Source organism: Rhinolophus sinicus, chromosome 6 (genome assembly GCF_057876585.1).
Source record: "Rhinolophus sinicus isolate RSI-liver-muscle chromosome 6, RSI-T2T, whole genome shotgun sequence".
In the NCBI taxonomy this organism is placed as follows: domain Eukaryota; kingdom Metazoa; phylum Chordata; class Mammalia; order Chiroptera; family Rhinolophidae; genus Rhinolophus; species Rhinolophus sinicus.
This window is the reverse complement of record NC_142506.1, coordinates 37,541,214-37,558,731: the sequence shown is the minus strand read 5'-3', so window position 1 is coordinate 37,558,731 and position 17,518 is coordinate 37,541,214. Positions and strand designations below refer to the sequence as shown.

At 39.1% G+C, this 17,518-nt stretch overlaps 1 protein-coding gene across 3 annotated transcripts in view; it reads right to left on the bottom strand.

Annotated features, from left to right (window-relative positions):
• CDH17 (cadherin 17) overlaps positions 1 to 17,518 on the bottom strand; it is a 124,360-nt gene that overhangs the window by 31,604 nt on the left and 75,238 nt on the right. For all 3 annotated transcript variants that reach the window (XM_019719225.3, XM_074316429.2, XM_074316430.2), the window contains 2 exons: positions 5,845 to 6,089; positions 2,527 to 2,657 (listed from right to left, as the gene is read on the bottom strand). In XM_019719225.3, coding sequence (XP_019574784.2) covers positions 2,527 to 2,657; positions 5,845 to 6,089 — 376 coding nt within the window. The remainder of the gene's footprint in view (positions 1 to 2,526; positions 2,658 to 5,844; positions 6,090 to 17,518) is intronic.

The following is a 17,518-nucleotide window of genomic DNA, read 5'->3' as shown; positions in this document are numbered from 1 at the left end:
CAACCACCTGAGCCACTGGGCTGGCCCTTAAAAAATCTTAATGATAATGATAATAATAATAACTAAGATTTATGTGCTAATATTTTATATACATTACTTCAAAACAACTCTGATTTACATTTACAGATGAGAAGACTGAGGCTCAAAGAAGTTTTATGACTTACCCAAGGTCATAGAGGAAGAGAGGCTTCCAACCCATGTTAGAGCCCACACCCTCAATTGCTCCTTAACAGTGACTTAGTCATGTACGTTAAGTTTTCTAAGCCTCATTTCTTCAGCTGTAAAACATGTGGCTTTATAAGGATCCCACATGCAGTGTTCTTAGAAAATAGTAAAGGACTACACAATAGTTATTTACTATGGTATAATGATGAAAAATTTGGACTCTGTAGCCTGAACAACTAGCAATTGCTATGTGATTGTGGGCAACTGAACTGCTCAGTGCCTTGGTTTCCTCATTCATAAAATATGGTCAATAATAATACCTACCCTGTAGTGTTGTATGAGGACTAAGTTCTTACACTGGGTGCTTAAAACAGGGTTGTCAGTGCAATCTAAAAACACTGACTGTTGTCATTCTCTCTGATGTCAATCACAGATATTGTTTCTATAATTTCTGCCTCCAACAGGCTTCAATTCCAGTAAACTCTGTTTTCTTGCTTTTCTTTTCAACTGTCTTCTCTGTTCCTGACTACACTTAACCAAAGGAGGAAAAGCCACTGTGCTCTTAAGATTATTTCATCTGTTTGTATCATTTCAGGGCTGACAACTGCAAATGGAGCAGGGTTTTGGACCCTGGTTTTGATTCATGAAACTGCTAAATGTGAGACGCCTTTAGGACACATCCAAAGTGAAGTGTTGACCCCCACAGTATGTTGTAGTGGAATGCACAGCATGCAGGCCCACCCAGCCAGAAGCTTCTTCCTCATTCATCTGGAGCTTTTATATCAAGAGCATTAGGAATAGAATCAGTGGAAATGTAATGGCTGTATGTCATGTCAGAGGGGTAGTAGATTGGGGAGAGAGGTTATCACTGTGTTATGGATATAAATAATAAATATCTAACTATTACATTGTTTTGTACACCTGAAACTAATTTAAAAAAAAAAAGAGTTAAATGGGGGCTGCCAATTAGCTCAGTTGGTTTGAGCACGGTGCTCTTAACAAGGTTGCTGGTTCCATCCCCACATGGACCACTGTGAGCTACACCCTCCACAACTAGATTGAAACAACTACTTGACTTGGAGCTGATGAGTCCTGGAAAAACACACTTAAATAAATAAAAGTTTAAAAAAAAGAGTTAAATGTATACAATGTGATAATGAAACGTGCTTAACTAGAAGCAAACAGTGGGGAGAGCCAGCGCCTGATCCGCCTCAGCAAGGGCCGTCCACTGACATCCATTCTACATTCGGCACACACTTCTGCATTTCTACCCTCACTAGTTTCACTTGACTGCAGTACTTTTGTTTTTATTAATCCTTTCACACACAGGGAACATTTTTATGATTCTCACCTACTGGAATATTCCCCATTCCAGCTCCCAATTCAGTCTCACATTTTGAAAGTTTATCTTTCGGTCTAAAACTATATTTCTTTAGTCATGATTTGTTCAACTCTCATTTTTTGGTAAACCACACAGATATATTTATTAGAGGCTCTAATCAGCATAAGATCAACAGAATTCCTACTCTAAGTTGAAAAATTTAAATGCAAAGAAACTCAATGTTTTAATCACCAGCCTTGTCACTGGTAAGCATACTATTTCCATGAGTTTAGTTTTATTTTATTTTTTAAATTCCCTGGAACTCCACTTTCAGAACCAGTCAGTGATATATATTATCACAACTGAATTAAATGGGATACAAAGATTACATAAGTGTGATTCAAATATTCTTGGCTTATCTAAATAATAAGACTTTCTTTTCCAAAGCTGACCCTATTTCATCAAAACACAGATACTCAGGGCCACCCAAACCCACTGAATCTGAATCTTCCGGAATGAACTCCTAGTGTTTGTACTGAATAAGCTCCCCAGGTGATTCTGGCACATATCAAAGTTGAGAACACTGCATACAACATTTTGTTTCAAAAGAGATGAAACATGAGGTATTGCAATTTGAGGTTCAAGGAGCAAGTAATGATCTAGGTCAGCAAGGCAGTGGTCTGACCTGCACCCAGGAGAAACCCTCCACCACTTTAGAGAAGGTGGGTAGTTCGGTGGGCACATGGGAACCTTCCTAGAGCTGTGGCCCCTACAGGAAACCACAGAATGAGCAGCATCCATGAAGCCTAGCCAGACTGCAGGTACAACTCTACCTGAAAGAGCCCTGCTCAGGGCACAAGTGGTTCTCATCTTAAAAACAAAACCAGGAAGCACTTCCCTTCACTTTTGTACCATTCTCGTCCTTCCGTTATACGATGTTCTGACAATTTGACCCAGTGAATTTTTCCACCTTCCTTCCCCTCCCTCCCATGTTTAATGATGTATCCCCTAATAATTTACGATACTTTATTTTTCCTCACCTACTTCGGTTGCCACCACTTGTACCCGATACAGACTTTCAGCTTCTCTGTCCAGCGGAGCCACACTAAAGATCTCACCAGTGACAGGGTCAATTTTAAGCCAACCTCTCATGTCGCCTCTCAGCGAATAACTTTATAAGGTGAAAAGAGCAAAAGAAAGTCCACATTATTCTGTGTGAAAACATGAATTTAGTTTATGCATCACTATGCTATTGTATCAGCACCATCCCTTGCATATTATTTACAGCATATTTAAAGGATCATTATTTAGTATTATTACTGCTCTGTTTACATAACATCTATCTTCAAAAGGAGGATTTGTTCGTCTTTACAAAGTTGTACTTGTTCTGTTAAAAAGGGTATAGATGATGTAATACAGAATTGTACACCGGAAATCTATGTAATTTTACTAACAATTGTCACCCCAATAAACTTTAATTGAAAAAAATACACAACAAAAACTCTTATATTCAGCAAATAAAAAAAAAAAAAAAAAGGTATAGCCACAAACTCTAGGGGAAAAAGTTGAATTTTTCTGGCAAACAAAGAATTCCAAAGAAAACCTGGAAGTGTCTTTTAAAACTGATTAGCAACCCACCCCTCTAAGAAAACTTGAACACCCAGTGCTAAAGACTTTGTGTGAATGTGTAAATGGGTGGATACTCAGAGGCTGCAGTTAGCCCAGTGAATTCTTTCATTCAACAAACATCTATTGAGTGCTTAGCAAATACCAGGCAGTGGTTCAAGAGAGGAGATTACAAAAGGGGGCCAGTGGAGGAGAAAATACAGAAATAGGTAATTCCAATAAAATGTGGTAAATGCAATGGAAAGTGTCCTATGGAATCCCAGAGACGTTCATAGGAATCAGAGCAGTCTTTCTGAAAAAGTAGATATTAACTAAGATCAGAAAAAGGAGTCTGCTTCAAGCAGAAGCATTGCCCAAGCTAACACAGAAAGGCTGAGGAATAGTTTGCAGGTGTGGGGGAATCAGACATTCGGCAGTGTTGGGATAAAAATGGGAAGCAGTGGATGGAAAAGATGAAGCCAGAGAGACTGGAAAAATCCAGTTCATGGGAAGCAGTGGGCAGCCACAGGATGGTATTACACAGGAAGATGATTTAGTCATGTTTGTGTTTTCAGTGGAACTCAATGGTAGGTGTGTGAAAGATGAATTTGAGAGAGACAAGACTAGAACCACAGAAAAACCAATTGGTACAGCCCTTTGTGAAGCAATACAGCATAGCCATAAGGATGTCCATATCTTTAGACTGAAGAATCTCACCTCTGGAAATTTTCCCCAAATAAAAAACAATTTAATAGAAGTTGTAAAAGAATTATATGCATGTATAGTCAAAACATTTTAAATAATAAAAAAATACTGGAAACAACCTACATGTCCATGAAAAAGGTAATGATTAAAAAGTTATGATGTATTAGTTCATCAAATTAATCTTTTTTCCCAATGTTAGTATATTCTATATGCCAAGTAATGTGTTGGGCTGCATGTACAGGTGATGAACAAGAAATCCTATGTAATCAGGATTTCATCCTGAGTGAGATAGACACTCTTTGGAGAGTTTCCAGAGGAGTCATATGATCTGATTTACTTTTTTAATGGACCACTCTAATTATATCAAATAGATTTAGGGTAGGGTGGAGGAGTGGCAGGGGCAAAGAGAATCCAGAAAAGAGATGATGGTGGCCTAAACCTTGGCAGAAGTGGTGAGAAGCACTTGCATTCTGAATAGATTTCAATGAAAAAACTCTCTAATAGTTGCTGGTGTGTTGGATTACGATCCATTGGGTACTAATGGACTAAGTTTATGGAACTGAGAGAAAGAGAAGAATTAACTTACTCAGACCAAAACCTTCAGTCATCTTAATGTTTAACTGTCTTATTATTAGCATTTGAACTACTGATTATTCCTCATTCTCAAAACAGTTTTGTCATTTGTCTTCCAGGACTGTGTTTTACAGAACACTCCCCTTCTTGGTCTTCTTCCTCATCTCCTAATCTCAATTTAATAGTATATACATTATATCTTTTCTTTGATCTGAGAAATTTTCTTAAATGCCTTTGTTTTCCCCACTCATAAGTTCAAATTTTTATTCACTTATTTTTAACTAATGATTTTTATAGCATTTTCATGAAGGAAGCAGAGCATTTATTAAACAATAAATGGTTGTAAAATTATAAACATTTGTTCCCCATCATAATTTGTGACTGATGTATACACTAAAGCATACAGTATAGTCTTCAATGGTCTTTCCTCTCTTATGTTTGTCTTTATGTAACTAGAGAAGGGGTAAACTAGAAGAGTAAAACAGTAGGTGAGAACTTTACTCCTTGACAGAGAGTTAGAAAAAGGTCTTAAAAAACTGATTCCAAGTACCTAAATGATGGCTCACAGGAAAGCAAGGCTCCCCTCAACTGTTTAGAGAAAGTTAAGGAATTCGTGACCACATGCATTGGTTTAAGTCATGCTGAAATATTTGTTATGCCTTAGACAGTAGGGCTCATATTATACAACAGAAGCAAAAGATCTGGGTTCAAGTCCTATCTATGTGCTAATTAACTATGTGATCTTAAAGAGGTTAGAGATATTGACACAGATATAGATATATATACAGATACATATATTTCTTGGGCAAATTAATTATCATTGTACTTTTTAAGGAAAATCTATGTGGATCCTATTACACTGGGGGAAAAATGGTTGAAAATTGCTAAGGTGGAAAGATTTATACGCTTTGTTTAACCACCTCACCCTGAGCACTAGCCTCCCCTGGGGTGGGCTCTGGAATAAGTCTTGTTGCTCCAGACCTGCTCTCTGAAGAGCTAAAGAACCTATACACTCTACATTCAGAAGATTCCCTTAACCCTGGCTGAGTCTGTCCAGTTGAACTTTTGCTTTATTCTCTCTGTTTAGAACTCTAGTCCACCTTAGGGGCTTGGCTGGAACTCTTCCTCAAACCCTGGCCTGTAGGACTAGTTCAGACACAGAGCTGTCTCTAGACCCCCTCTCTTGAACTCACCAGTTCTCAGCGGGACCGACAGTGAGTGTGCAGGGAGGGAACCTGACATGTTTCCCTCTTGTCTGAACCTGAATCTCCACACTCCCAGCCCCCAGCCCTCAGTGTACTGATACCTATAGAAACCAAGTTCAAGTGCACCAAGCACACTGGGATATGGCTTCCGATCACTGGCTGCTCCCTTAGGAGAGAGCCCTGCAGTCAGGCCAACTCCCCAGCCCTCCCTCCTCCTCACTGGCCTTTGTCATAGCATCTCTAGGCCTGTCCAGCCCTGATCTCCTCTACCTTATGTCCAGACCTTCCGGATCCTTGGCAGTCACATTGCCCACTTTAGTGCCTACAGCCACATCCTCACTGACTTTTGCTTGGAATACTTGTTGGGAAAATCGGGGTGCTTCATTCACATCCGTCACAAAAAGATTGAACGTGGCAAAAGAGCTGGCGTTGTACTCTACACCAGGCACCAGAGGCTCAGGATTTTCCGCTTGGAACACAATGTTGTGAATGGCTGCTGTTTCAAAATCAAGAGGCTGTTTAGGGCAAAAAGAGAGAAAATTAATTTGGGGATGACTAGTTCCCTTAAAAGATTATTTTCCCTAGATTTCTTTGAAAATTATCTTACAGAGCAGCAGTTCTCAATTCAGTGTCAGCAAAAACCTACCTCTAATGCTAAGAAAAAAAAGCAGGTTACACACATATGTAAACAATGATGCAAATACAACCACATCTTTTATTATGTATGTTATATTTGTTATGTATATTAGATATGTCATATCTAATATGTAATATATACATATATATAATATCAAAAGATATATCAAAATATATAAAAAGATATTAATTAATGTTATCTCTGGTTGGTGAGATTAATAGATATTTGTATTATTTCTTCAAATATTTCAAAGTTGTTTTATAATTTTATGTAATGAATGTACATTATTTTTGTAAGCAACAAAATGATATTGTTATTTCTATACATTTAAAAGATGTTCTATTAAATAGAAAAAGACTTTAAAAAAACCTAATTTTTTAATTACTACTCCGGTATTTATTTCATGAAAGTAGATGAGAAAACATCTAATATTTAAATATTGTCACCAGCATGCATATATATATGAAACTGGCAGTGCTATTTGATTCTTTTTACTCCAAAGCAAAGAGGAATAGAGACACATTATGTACCGTTTTTTGCCTATTTTTAAGTCATAATTATGTATTGCTTTGTGTCACTTTATTATGTGTGATAATCTCCCCAAATGAATCACAATATATTTGAAAAAAAAACCAAAAACCTACTTCTCAGAATGATAATAGAGCCATGTAAAAATCTGTGCTGCAGGATTTATCAGAGTTTTTAATACGCTAATATGCATTATGACTCTCCTAGAAGCAGAAATCAATGCAGTACTCCTCAAATTTATTTAACTCTGGAGTAGTTCATTCATTCAGCAGAAAGTTGTTGATTCTTTCAAGAGAGTTCTCAAAAGACAGCAAGGGAAATGCTTTCATATAGATTTCCACATTGTGTGGAGAATGAGTTCCCAGGAACCTCAGGATCAAACCCCAAAATAAACTCAGGGAGGGAAGAGATGATTGAAAGATAGATTATCTGCTCTTATTCCAGGTCATTCCAGACAGGGCCAAAAATGAAAAATCAAGAAAACAATTTTGGTTTAGTATGAGGAAGATTTTAACAGTTAGAGCTACCCAAGACAGAAACAGTTGTTTCAAAAACAATAAGTTCCCAACTCTGGAAGCTTTCAAGAATGGGCTTAAACAACATGTGACAGGCTAGTATAGCAAGAACTTAAATATCATTTAAGCAATTAGTTCTATGGGACTTTGAGGGTCTCTCTCAAGGCACAGTGTCCATAATTCAATGAGAAAAACTTCCTAATCCAAGAGACCTGCTGAAAAATAGAACAACCCCTTAAGTCGGGCTTCCTAACTGAGATTAGAGGACTTCTGGGGACCTGTGAACCCCTAGAAACCAAAATCTAAATATTGTGTGTATGTGCATATATGAAGTTTGTTCTAGGAAGAGGATGTGTTTCTTTGTCAAAGTCTCAATGGTACCCAGGACCTCAAAAATGATGAAGGAACCAAAGCAAAGGTACATTATGGATTATAGCAACTGCACTATTTTATTCACTCTTCCATGCCTGGAGGACCGAGGACCTCTTGGTGAACTTTCCTTTAATTTTTATTTCCATTTATATCAGTGGTTAAACAAAAATGATAATATCCATTGTAAAGAGAAAAACTCATTAAGGTTTTGACACATGATTGCATTAGCTCAGCCTGCCCTTCCCAAAATCTGAAAAAATTCTCCCCCTTAGTCAGGGGTTCGCTTAATGCTGTCCTCTCCAGATAGGCTTCCCTGACCCCCCATCCTCTTTCCCCACATCCTCTACAATCTCATACTACCTGATAAAGTGTCCTAATTGTTTCAGTATCTATTTTAAATCCTTACTGAACATAAGCTCTCTGAGAGGAGGAATTGTGTTACATTCATCTTTGCTTCTCATCTCCTCTTTGACATGCAGTACCCATTGTATGTCAGTCAGGAAACATAAAGACGAGAAGGCCTTGGTCCTTCTTGAGCCCTTGTGGGCTCTAGTGGAAAAGAGTCTGGAGAAGATCCCCACTTTCCAGAAACCCCTCTCCTCCGTGAACACACAAACACACATAACATCATAACCCAATTTTAGTTCAATAGAAAGTACAATAGAAAGATTGCTCATGTGGGAAAGAAACAATTATATGTGGAGATGCAAAGTCTTTTGAGATAGAAAATAAGAAGCAATTGACAGGAGATAATATACAGGACATAAAATGTTGTATACCAGCTGAGATGTAAAAACAGAGGTTGTTCACACAGAGATAAGCCCCCAATGTCTGCAGGGCATGGCCACACAATGACCTCTTTGTTACTACCTTGTGGTCTGGTAGGGCTCTACACCTGGGGGTAGAGTCATGCAAGATAGAGATTCTGACTCCCAAAGACCCATTCTTCATTTCAGGGGATAAAGTCAGCGGTGTCAAATTGAGAAATTCTGGTAGATGGAGCAGAAAGGCAGCAGCCCTCAGAACAAGCCTTCAATGAGGACAAAGGATGCATTCTCTATTCTTGCTGGTCAAGCCACACCCAGGCTCTGGCAGACAGCACAGCATCTATGTGCTCAGGCAGAGGAGGTGCACACTATCCTTGCCACCAAACAGGTCCTAAGTCCCCTCTCTGGCTTTCCCATCCCATCACTGTGGCACCCAGAGGTGAGGGGTAACGAAATGAAATGGCATGTCTGCAAATGAGAAGCAGCTTGTGTTACCAGAATAGAACACGTGAGGCTGAGAGTAGAAACAGGTGGTGTTTCTGTGTGCATCAAGCTAAAGGGTTGGGACTTTATCCTTGAGGAGCAGAGAGAGGTGTTAAGCACCAGACTGACAAGGTCAGATTAGTGTTTTAGAAAGATAACTCTGGGAGCAGCCACATGAGGATGGATTTGAGGTGATCCAGACCCAGATAGGGAGACCAGCTAGGAAAGGTGACAGTGCTTCTTAAACACTTATTGAATGGTAAGAACAAATGAGAAAAAAAAGCAGCCTGCCATTTATCAGTCTGCTTAACTTACACACCAGCATAAACACTGAACAAAATCTTCCAGGGAAAAAATTAGAAACAAAAGATACCAAATTAGCAAATGATAATCAGCAGAGCTTAATCAAGTACAATCCTTGTCAAGCCATGTGTATCATCTTTCATAATATGGGGGTGTGCCTGAAAAGCCAAGTCAAGAAATCTATCACCACCTCTTGGAATTGCCTCAGGTCCTGTCTGGGAGACACAGTCATCAAATAAGCTGAAAAAATATGCTCATGCCACAGTTCCTCTTCTGCACAGAACTGCCTGAAAGGTCAAACCCAGTGATTTAGAATCAACCTGAAGGCAGAGATAAAAGTATTGAGGGAGATAAATTGCAACAGGGGATATTTAACATTTTCACCAGTGATTATTGATGAGAAAAAAGTGTATGCATTAGTTTTCAAGATAACACTTGGGCTGATTAAAAATAGGTCATGTACTGAGAATTCAAAAGGACCAGACATAATGGAGAAGAGACAAACTTTGCATTAAAAAAATTAAAGCTAAAACAAAACTCTGAAGTCTCAGAAGAGTTATTGGTGAGCTGGCAGGCCTCAAAGAAATAGCCTTCCTGCTCCTGACCCCACTTCGCCTGGAGAGTGTCATGATCTACCCCACATGACAGGTCAGAGTTTTGGGTGGCAGTCAGTACTGAGTAAGACAGCATTTCTAAAGCTTGTTTAATCCTAAGCATCACTTGGCGTATTTGAAATCATAGAAAACAAGTATATTGGTCTCTACCTCCAGTTCCTGGCACAGAAGCTCCTAAAACCCTTGTAATTTCCTAAGTGATAAGAACACTAAGAGCATCTTTTGTAATATTTGGTCTTTTTGACCCCATTTCATAACACTGAGCTCCTAAATCCCTTGGAATTTCCTGAGTAATAGTACTGCATTTTCTTCTAATAAGGTAACTCTTGGTGGGCTCCTGGATAGTTTCAAGAAGGGGGCTAGATCACCAGAAAGACCAGCCATGATTAGAAGCTTGGAACTTTTAGCCTCACCCCACCATCCCCTTCAGGGAAGAGAAGCTAGAGATTGAGTTAATGATCAACTTTGTCTACATGATGAAGCCTCCATAAAAATCCCACAAGTACAGGGTTCAGAGCGCTTCCAGGTTGGTGGACACATACATGTGCTGGAAGAGTGGCACACCACAACTCCATGGGCACTCAGGACCATTCCAGGCCTTGCCCTATGTATTTCCTTACCAGGCTATTTACCTGTATCCTTTATCATATACTGTAATGTATAATAAGCTAACAAATATTAGTGTTTCTCTGAGTTCTGTGAGGTGTTCTAGCAAATAATTGAACCTGAGGAGGGAGTCATGGGAACATCCGTTTTATAACTAGTTGGTCAGATGTATAGGTGACAACCTGGGATTTTCAATTGACTTCTGAAGTAGGGGCACTCTTGTGGAGTTGAGCCTTTAAACTGTGGGGTCTATGCTATCTCCAAGTAGGTAGTGTCAGAATTGAGTTGAGTTGTTGGACATCAGGCTGACGTTGGAGAATTGTCTCATGTGTGGAAAAATTGCACATCTGGTGTCAGAAGTGGAGTATGGGAGTAGTATAAGAGTATAGGAGAAAAACAAGTGTTTTTTCCCCTTTTCAGGGCTCTTGTTAAAATTACTGATTTCCAGGCCCTCCATGGAGGAAGCTGACTCAACAGTCACCGGTGGGAAACGTTTAACTCTTGGATCAAGCAAATTTGGCCTCCTTGAAAAGAGGGGAAAGCACATCTCTCCACAGGCAGAATCCTGGCTTCTGTATTAGTTCTAATTAAGCAGAATTAAGATAATGCTGAACATTTAAGTTTACTATCTGCTGAATTCTATGTTAAGAGTGATATATGTATTTTCACAATTAATACTCTAAGATCCTTATGAAGAAGGTGCTACAATTTCACTCATTTTTTACAGATCAGAAACCTTAGGCCTGAGGGGTTACTTCATGCGGTCAAGGTTACAGAACTAGTAAGGCCAACACCAGGCTTCAAGAAATTATTTCCTGAGAGAAGCCAGAGCCTTGGGTCAAGTTTTCAGCTCGGCCATCACTGGTAGACCTGACTATATCTTGCTGTGGGCCTGAACCTCATCTGTACAGTGGGACTTATTCCTGCCTCCCCCAGAATCAGTGTGAAAAGCAAAGGAAAGAGTATACAGAAGTGCTTCATAAAATGAAATAGGCTATAGTTGTGGGGTATGGGTTTCTCAGTGAATATTACCTACAATTAGCACATTTGTAATTCAGATGAACAGTTGCTGATAGAATTGTGATTAAGAGACTTAGTTCCTAGTTGTGAGCCCAAAGGCACAGGCAACAAAAGCAAAAATACACCAGTGAGACTATATCAAACTGAAAAGCTTCTGCACAACAAAGGAAAGAATCAGCAATGTGAAAAGGCAACCAACTGAATGGGAAAAACTATTTGCAAACCATATGTCTGATAAGGGGTTAATATGCAAAATATATAAGAAACTCCTACAATTTAATGGCAAAAAACAAATAACCTAATTTAAAAAAGGACAAAACACTTGCATAGACTATTTTCCAAAGCATATATACAACTAGGCTACAGGTACATTAAAAGATGTTCAACATCACTAATCATCAGGGAAATGCAAAACAAAACCACACCTGTTAAAATGGACATTATAAATTTAAAAAACAACAACAACAAAAAAGAAAATAAAATAAGTCAGACTGAAAAAGTTGAGAACCATATGATTTCTTCACTGATATATGGTACATAAAACTGAAAACAATAAAGGAACAAGACAAACAAATGAAGAAATAAAAACTTATAGACACAGACAATAGTTTAGTGGTTACCAGAAGGTAAGGGGGGAGAGGGGTAGTAAATGAGGGTAGAAGGGATCAAATATAGGGTGATGGAAGGAGAACTGACTCTGGGTGGTGAACACACAATGTGATATATAGATGATGTATTACAGAAATGTACACCTGAAACCTATGTAACTTTACTAACAATTGTCACCCCCAATAAACTTCAATTTAAAAAAGAAAGAAAGAAAAAAAGAAAGAAAGAAAGAAAGAAAGAAAGAAAGAAAGAAAGAAAGAAAATAACAAGTGTTGGTGAGGATACGGAGAAATTGGAACCCTTGTGCACTGTTGGTGGGAAGGTAAAATGGTGCAATAGCTATGGAAAACAGCATGGAGTTTTCTCAAAAACTTAAAACTAGAATTACTCTACAATCCAGCAATACCACTTCTGGATATTTATCAAAAAGAACTGAAAACGGTATAATTTTACTCTCATGTGCATTGCAGCATTATTCACAATAGGCAAGAAATGGACACACTCAAAATGCCCACTGACAGATGAATAAAGAAAATGTTAGAGCAGAGGTGGAAACACGGTCCGCATCTGTGGCTGAGGAAATGCGGTTCACACCTGTGGCTGTGGGGACGTGGCCCACATCTGCGGTGGTGGAAACCCAGCCGACATCCGCAGCTGCAGAGACGCAGGAGATCCCAGGATGGAACAGAGAACACAAAAGCCAGGAGGTGGGCTCTTTCCCTGCGTCCCACAGCTGATCTCTCTCACAGAGGGGGCAGCATATCCAGCATTTGAGGCAATAACCTCAACTGATACCTCCAGTTAAGGCCTAGGCCGGACACAGGACACAAACTCAATACCTGGGCCCTTCCCCAACTCTTCCAATCCTACCCCCGCCCTTCCAGAGACTTGAACTGGACCCTGAACTGAGGAGTGGTGTCAGATTGCAGAGGAGCCTTGGTGCTCGGGCTCTGGGAAGACTGGAAGATGGCTCTGGCCCAGGGAGGAGGCTGGGAGGAGTGTGGTTTTTGCTGGGCTAGGAGAGAGAGAGGACTCCTCCACCCCCAGTCACCATCTTTACTGGCCTGCGGGAAGAATGTGACACAGCTGGGCTGAGAAAAAGAAGACCCCTCCATACCCAGCCCCCACCCTTTCTGGCCTGCCGCAGATGCAGCTCCCAGCTTTCAGCAGCTCAGAAATCTCCCGCCCGCCACACACACACACACACACACACACACACACACACACACACACGGAAGAAGTGCCCTAAGACTCAGGAGAACTGGACACAGGGCTAGTGGTGCTACTCTCAGTGTGCATATGTGCAGGCAAGGGCAGAAACTGCACTGGCTTTGTAAAAACTACCATCCAGACCCCTCAGCCCCACGCATCTAAATCGGCAGTCCCAAAGTCACTCTGGGCACCAGGTGACTGGCTCTGCCTGCACAATACGCAGGGGACTCTTTGGTACAGCAGAGGACAACCTGGAGATTACTTGGTGGCCTTAAGCCAAGACTGGTGCTGCTTTCTGTTTTGTTTTGTTTTGTCTTTATATCTCTGATATCTTTGCCTGTGTTGAGTGGGGTTGTCGGTCGTTTTCACATGTGAATGTATTTGATTTTTTCTTTGCTGTTGTTGTTGTTGTGCTTGGTGATTTGCTTTGTTCTGAAATTGCCCTACCAGGACCAGCTAAGGAGGCACAAGATTCAACATACCCAGAGGCCAACTCCAGACCAAACCACAGTATTACCGGGTTTGACCTATAAGTGACAAACCCAGAGGGAATTCCTTACAGTCACAAGAGCCCAGAGAGGCCAAAACCACATTTAAGCGGTCTATCCTCATGCAGCAGAACACTCTGCAGTGGGCAGAGCCAAGCCTCACAACTAGTCAGCCTAGGAGTTAACCCCACCTACTCACAAGCGAAAAGCAATTAAAGATCTTCTTTAACAGGACGATATACACAACACAAGAGTCACCTTTGGAGCACACGCAGAGGAGAAGAAGGAAGTAGTGCAAGTCAAATATAAAGGACACACACTACATAAGATAAATCAGCAAGAACTAAGAACTCTAGGGGATCTACCTAATACATCGAAGCAAACACAGAGAGTCAGCCAGAATGGGGAAAGAAAGAAACATGTCCCAAATAAAAGAACAGAAGAAACCTTCAGAAATGGAACAAAATGAAACAGAGGTAACCACCTATCAGAGACAGAGTTCAGAACACTGATGATAAGACTGTTTAAGGCGCTTAGAGAGGACATCAAGAAGGATGTAGAAATCATAATGAACAACCAGTTAGAACTAAAGAACACAATTACCGAAATAAAGAACTCACTTGAAGGAACTAACAGCAGGTTAGATGAAGTAGAGGATCGAATCAGCGACTTAGAAGACAAGTTAGCAGAGATCACCCAAACAGAACAACAGAGAGTAAAAAGAATAAAAAACAATGAAGATGGTTTAAGAGAACTATGGGATGACATCAAGTGCAACAACATGTGCATCATAGGAATACCAGAAGGTGAAGAGAGGAAGCAAGGGATTGAGAAAGTATTTGAAGTAATAATGTCAGAAAACTTCCCTAACCTGACGAAGGAAAACAACATACAAGCCCAAGAAGTGCAGAGAGTTCCAACCAGGATAAACCCAAACAGGTCCACACCAAGATACATTATAGTTAAAATGGCAAAGGTTAAAGACAAAGAGACAATCCTAAAAGCAGCAAGAGAAAGACAAAGGGTTACATACAAGGGAACTCCCATAAGACTATCAAATGACTTTTCTCCAGAAACATTGAAGACCAGGAGGGAGTGGCAGGAGATACTCAAAGTGATGGAAAACAAAGGCCTACAACCTAGATTGCTTTATTCACCAAGGCTATCATTTAAAGTTGATGGAGAGATAAAGAACTTCCCAGAAAAGAAAAAGCTAAAGGAATTTATTACCACCAAGCCAGCATTGCAAGAAATACTAAAAGGACTTCTGTAAATAGGAGAAAGATGAAAACAATCTAACTACAAATTTAAAAATGGCAATAACTATATACCTATCAATAATCACTTTAAATGTAAATGGATTAAATGCTCCAATCAAGAGACATAGGGTGGCTGAGTGGATAAGAAAGCAAGACCCTTGTGTATGCTGTATACAAGAGACTCACCTCAGATCAAAAGACACACACAGGCAGAAAGTGAAGGGTTGGAGTAAGATATTTCATGAAAATGGAAATGAGAAAAAAGCTGGAGTCGCAATACTTATATCTGACAAAATAGACTTTAAAATGAAGAACATATTAAAAGACAAAGATGGGCACTATATGATAATAAAGGGATCGATCCGACAAGAGGACATAACCTTAGTAAACATCTATGCACCCAACATAGGAGCACCTAAATACATAAAACAGATATTGACTGACATAAAGACAGAGATCAACAGTAACACTATCATAGTAGGGGACTTCAATACACCTCTGACAACAAGGGATAGGTCTTCCAGACAGAAAATCAATATGGAAAAAACAGCCTTAAATGATACATTAGACCACTTGGATTTAATTGATATTTTCAGAGCATTACACCCCAATGCTGCAGAATACAGGTTCTTCTCAAGCGCACATGGAACATTTTCCAAGAAAGACTGTATGTTAGGCCACAAAACAAATCTTGATACATTTAAGAAAATTGAAATCATACCAATTGTCTTCTCTGACCACAGTGCTATGAAATTAGAAATGAACTACAGGAAAAAACTGGAAGACACACAAATCCATGGAGGCTGAATAACATGTTACTAAATAATGAATGGGTCAAGCAGGAGATCAAGGAAGAAATCAAAAGACATCTCGAGACAAACGAAAAGGAAAACACGATGACCCAAAATCTATGGGATGCCACGAAAGCAATCCTAAGAAGGAAGTTCATAGCATTGCAGGCCTATCTAAAGAAACAAGAAAAATCACTAATCAACAGTTTATCTTCACACTTAAGTGATCTGGAAAAAGAAAAACAAAATACGCCCAAAGGGAGTACAAGGAAGGAGATCATAAAGATCAGAGTAGAAATAAATGAAATAGAAACCAGAAAAACAATACAAAAGATCAATGAATCCAAGAGTTGATTCTTAGAGAAGATGAACAAAATTGACAAAACTTTAGCCAGACTCATTAAAAAAAAAGAGAGAGAGGACCAAAATTAATAAAATCAGAAATGAAAGAGGAGAAGTGACAACAGACATCACAGAAATACAAAAAATTTTAAGAAATTTTTATGAGCAACCATATGCCAACATATTTGACAATCTGGAAGAAATGGACAATTTTCTAGAGGTGTACAACCTTCCAAGGCTAACTCAAGAAGAAACAGAAAAGCTAAATAGACTGATTACCACCAGGGAAATTGAATCAGTAATCAACAATCTCCCAACAAACCAAAGCCCTGGACCAGATGGCTTTACAGGTGAATTTTACAAAATGTTCAAAAAAGAATTATCACCTATTCTCCTCAAGCTCTTCCAAAACATCCAGAAGGAGGGAAGACTCCCAAACATTTTTCACCAAGCCACTATCACCCTGATCCCAAAATCAGACAAAGACACCACAAAAAAAGAAAACTACAGGCCGATATCGCTAATGAACATAGATGCAAAAATCCTCAAAAAAATATTAGCGAACAGAAGTCAGCAATACACTAAAAAGATCATACACCATGATCAAGTGGGATTCATCCCTGGTATGCAAGGGATGATACACCACATTAATAAAATGAAAAATAAAAATCACATGATCATATCAATAGATGCAGAAAAGGCGTTTGATAAAATCCAGCAGCCATTTATGATAAAAACCCTTAAGAAAGTGGGAATAGAGGGATCATACCTCAACATAATAAAGGCCATATATGATAAACCCACAGCTAACATCATATTCAATGGGGAAAAGCTAAAACCATTCCCCTTAAGATCAAGAACAAGGCAAGGTTGCCCACTTCCTCCACTTCTATTCAACATAGTGCTGGAAGTTCTAGCCACAGCAATCAGACAAGAAAAAGAAATAAAAGCCATCCAAATCGGTAAAGAGGAAGTAAAATTGTCATTATATGCAGATTATATGATACTATATATAGAGAACCCTAAAGACTCCACCAAGAAACTATTAGAGCTGATAGATGAATTTAGTAAAGTAGCAGGATACAAAATTAATATTCAGAAATCAGTTGCATTTGTATATACCAATAATAAAACATCAGAATGAGAAATTAAAAAAGCAATCTCATTTATAATTGCTCCAAAAACTATAAAATACCTGGGAATAAATTTAACCAAAGAAGTAAAAGATCTGTACTCAGAAAATTATAAGACACTGAAGAAAGAAATGAAAGAAGATACAAATAGATGGAAACACATACCATGTTCATGGATAGGAAGAATTAATATAGTTAAAATGCCCATACTGCCTAAGGCAATATACATATTCAACACAATTCCTATCAAACTACCAACGACGTT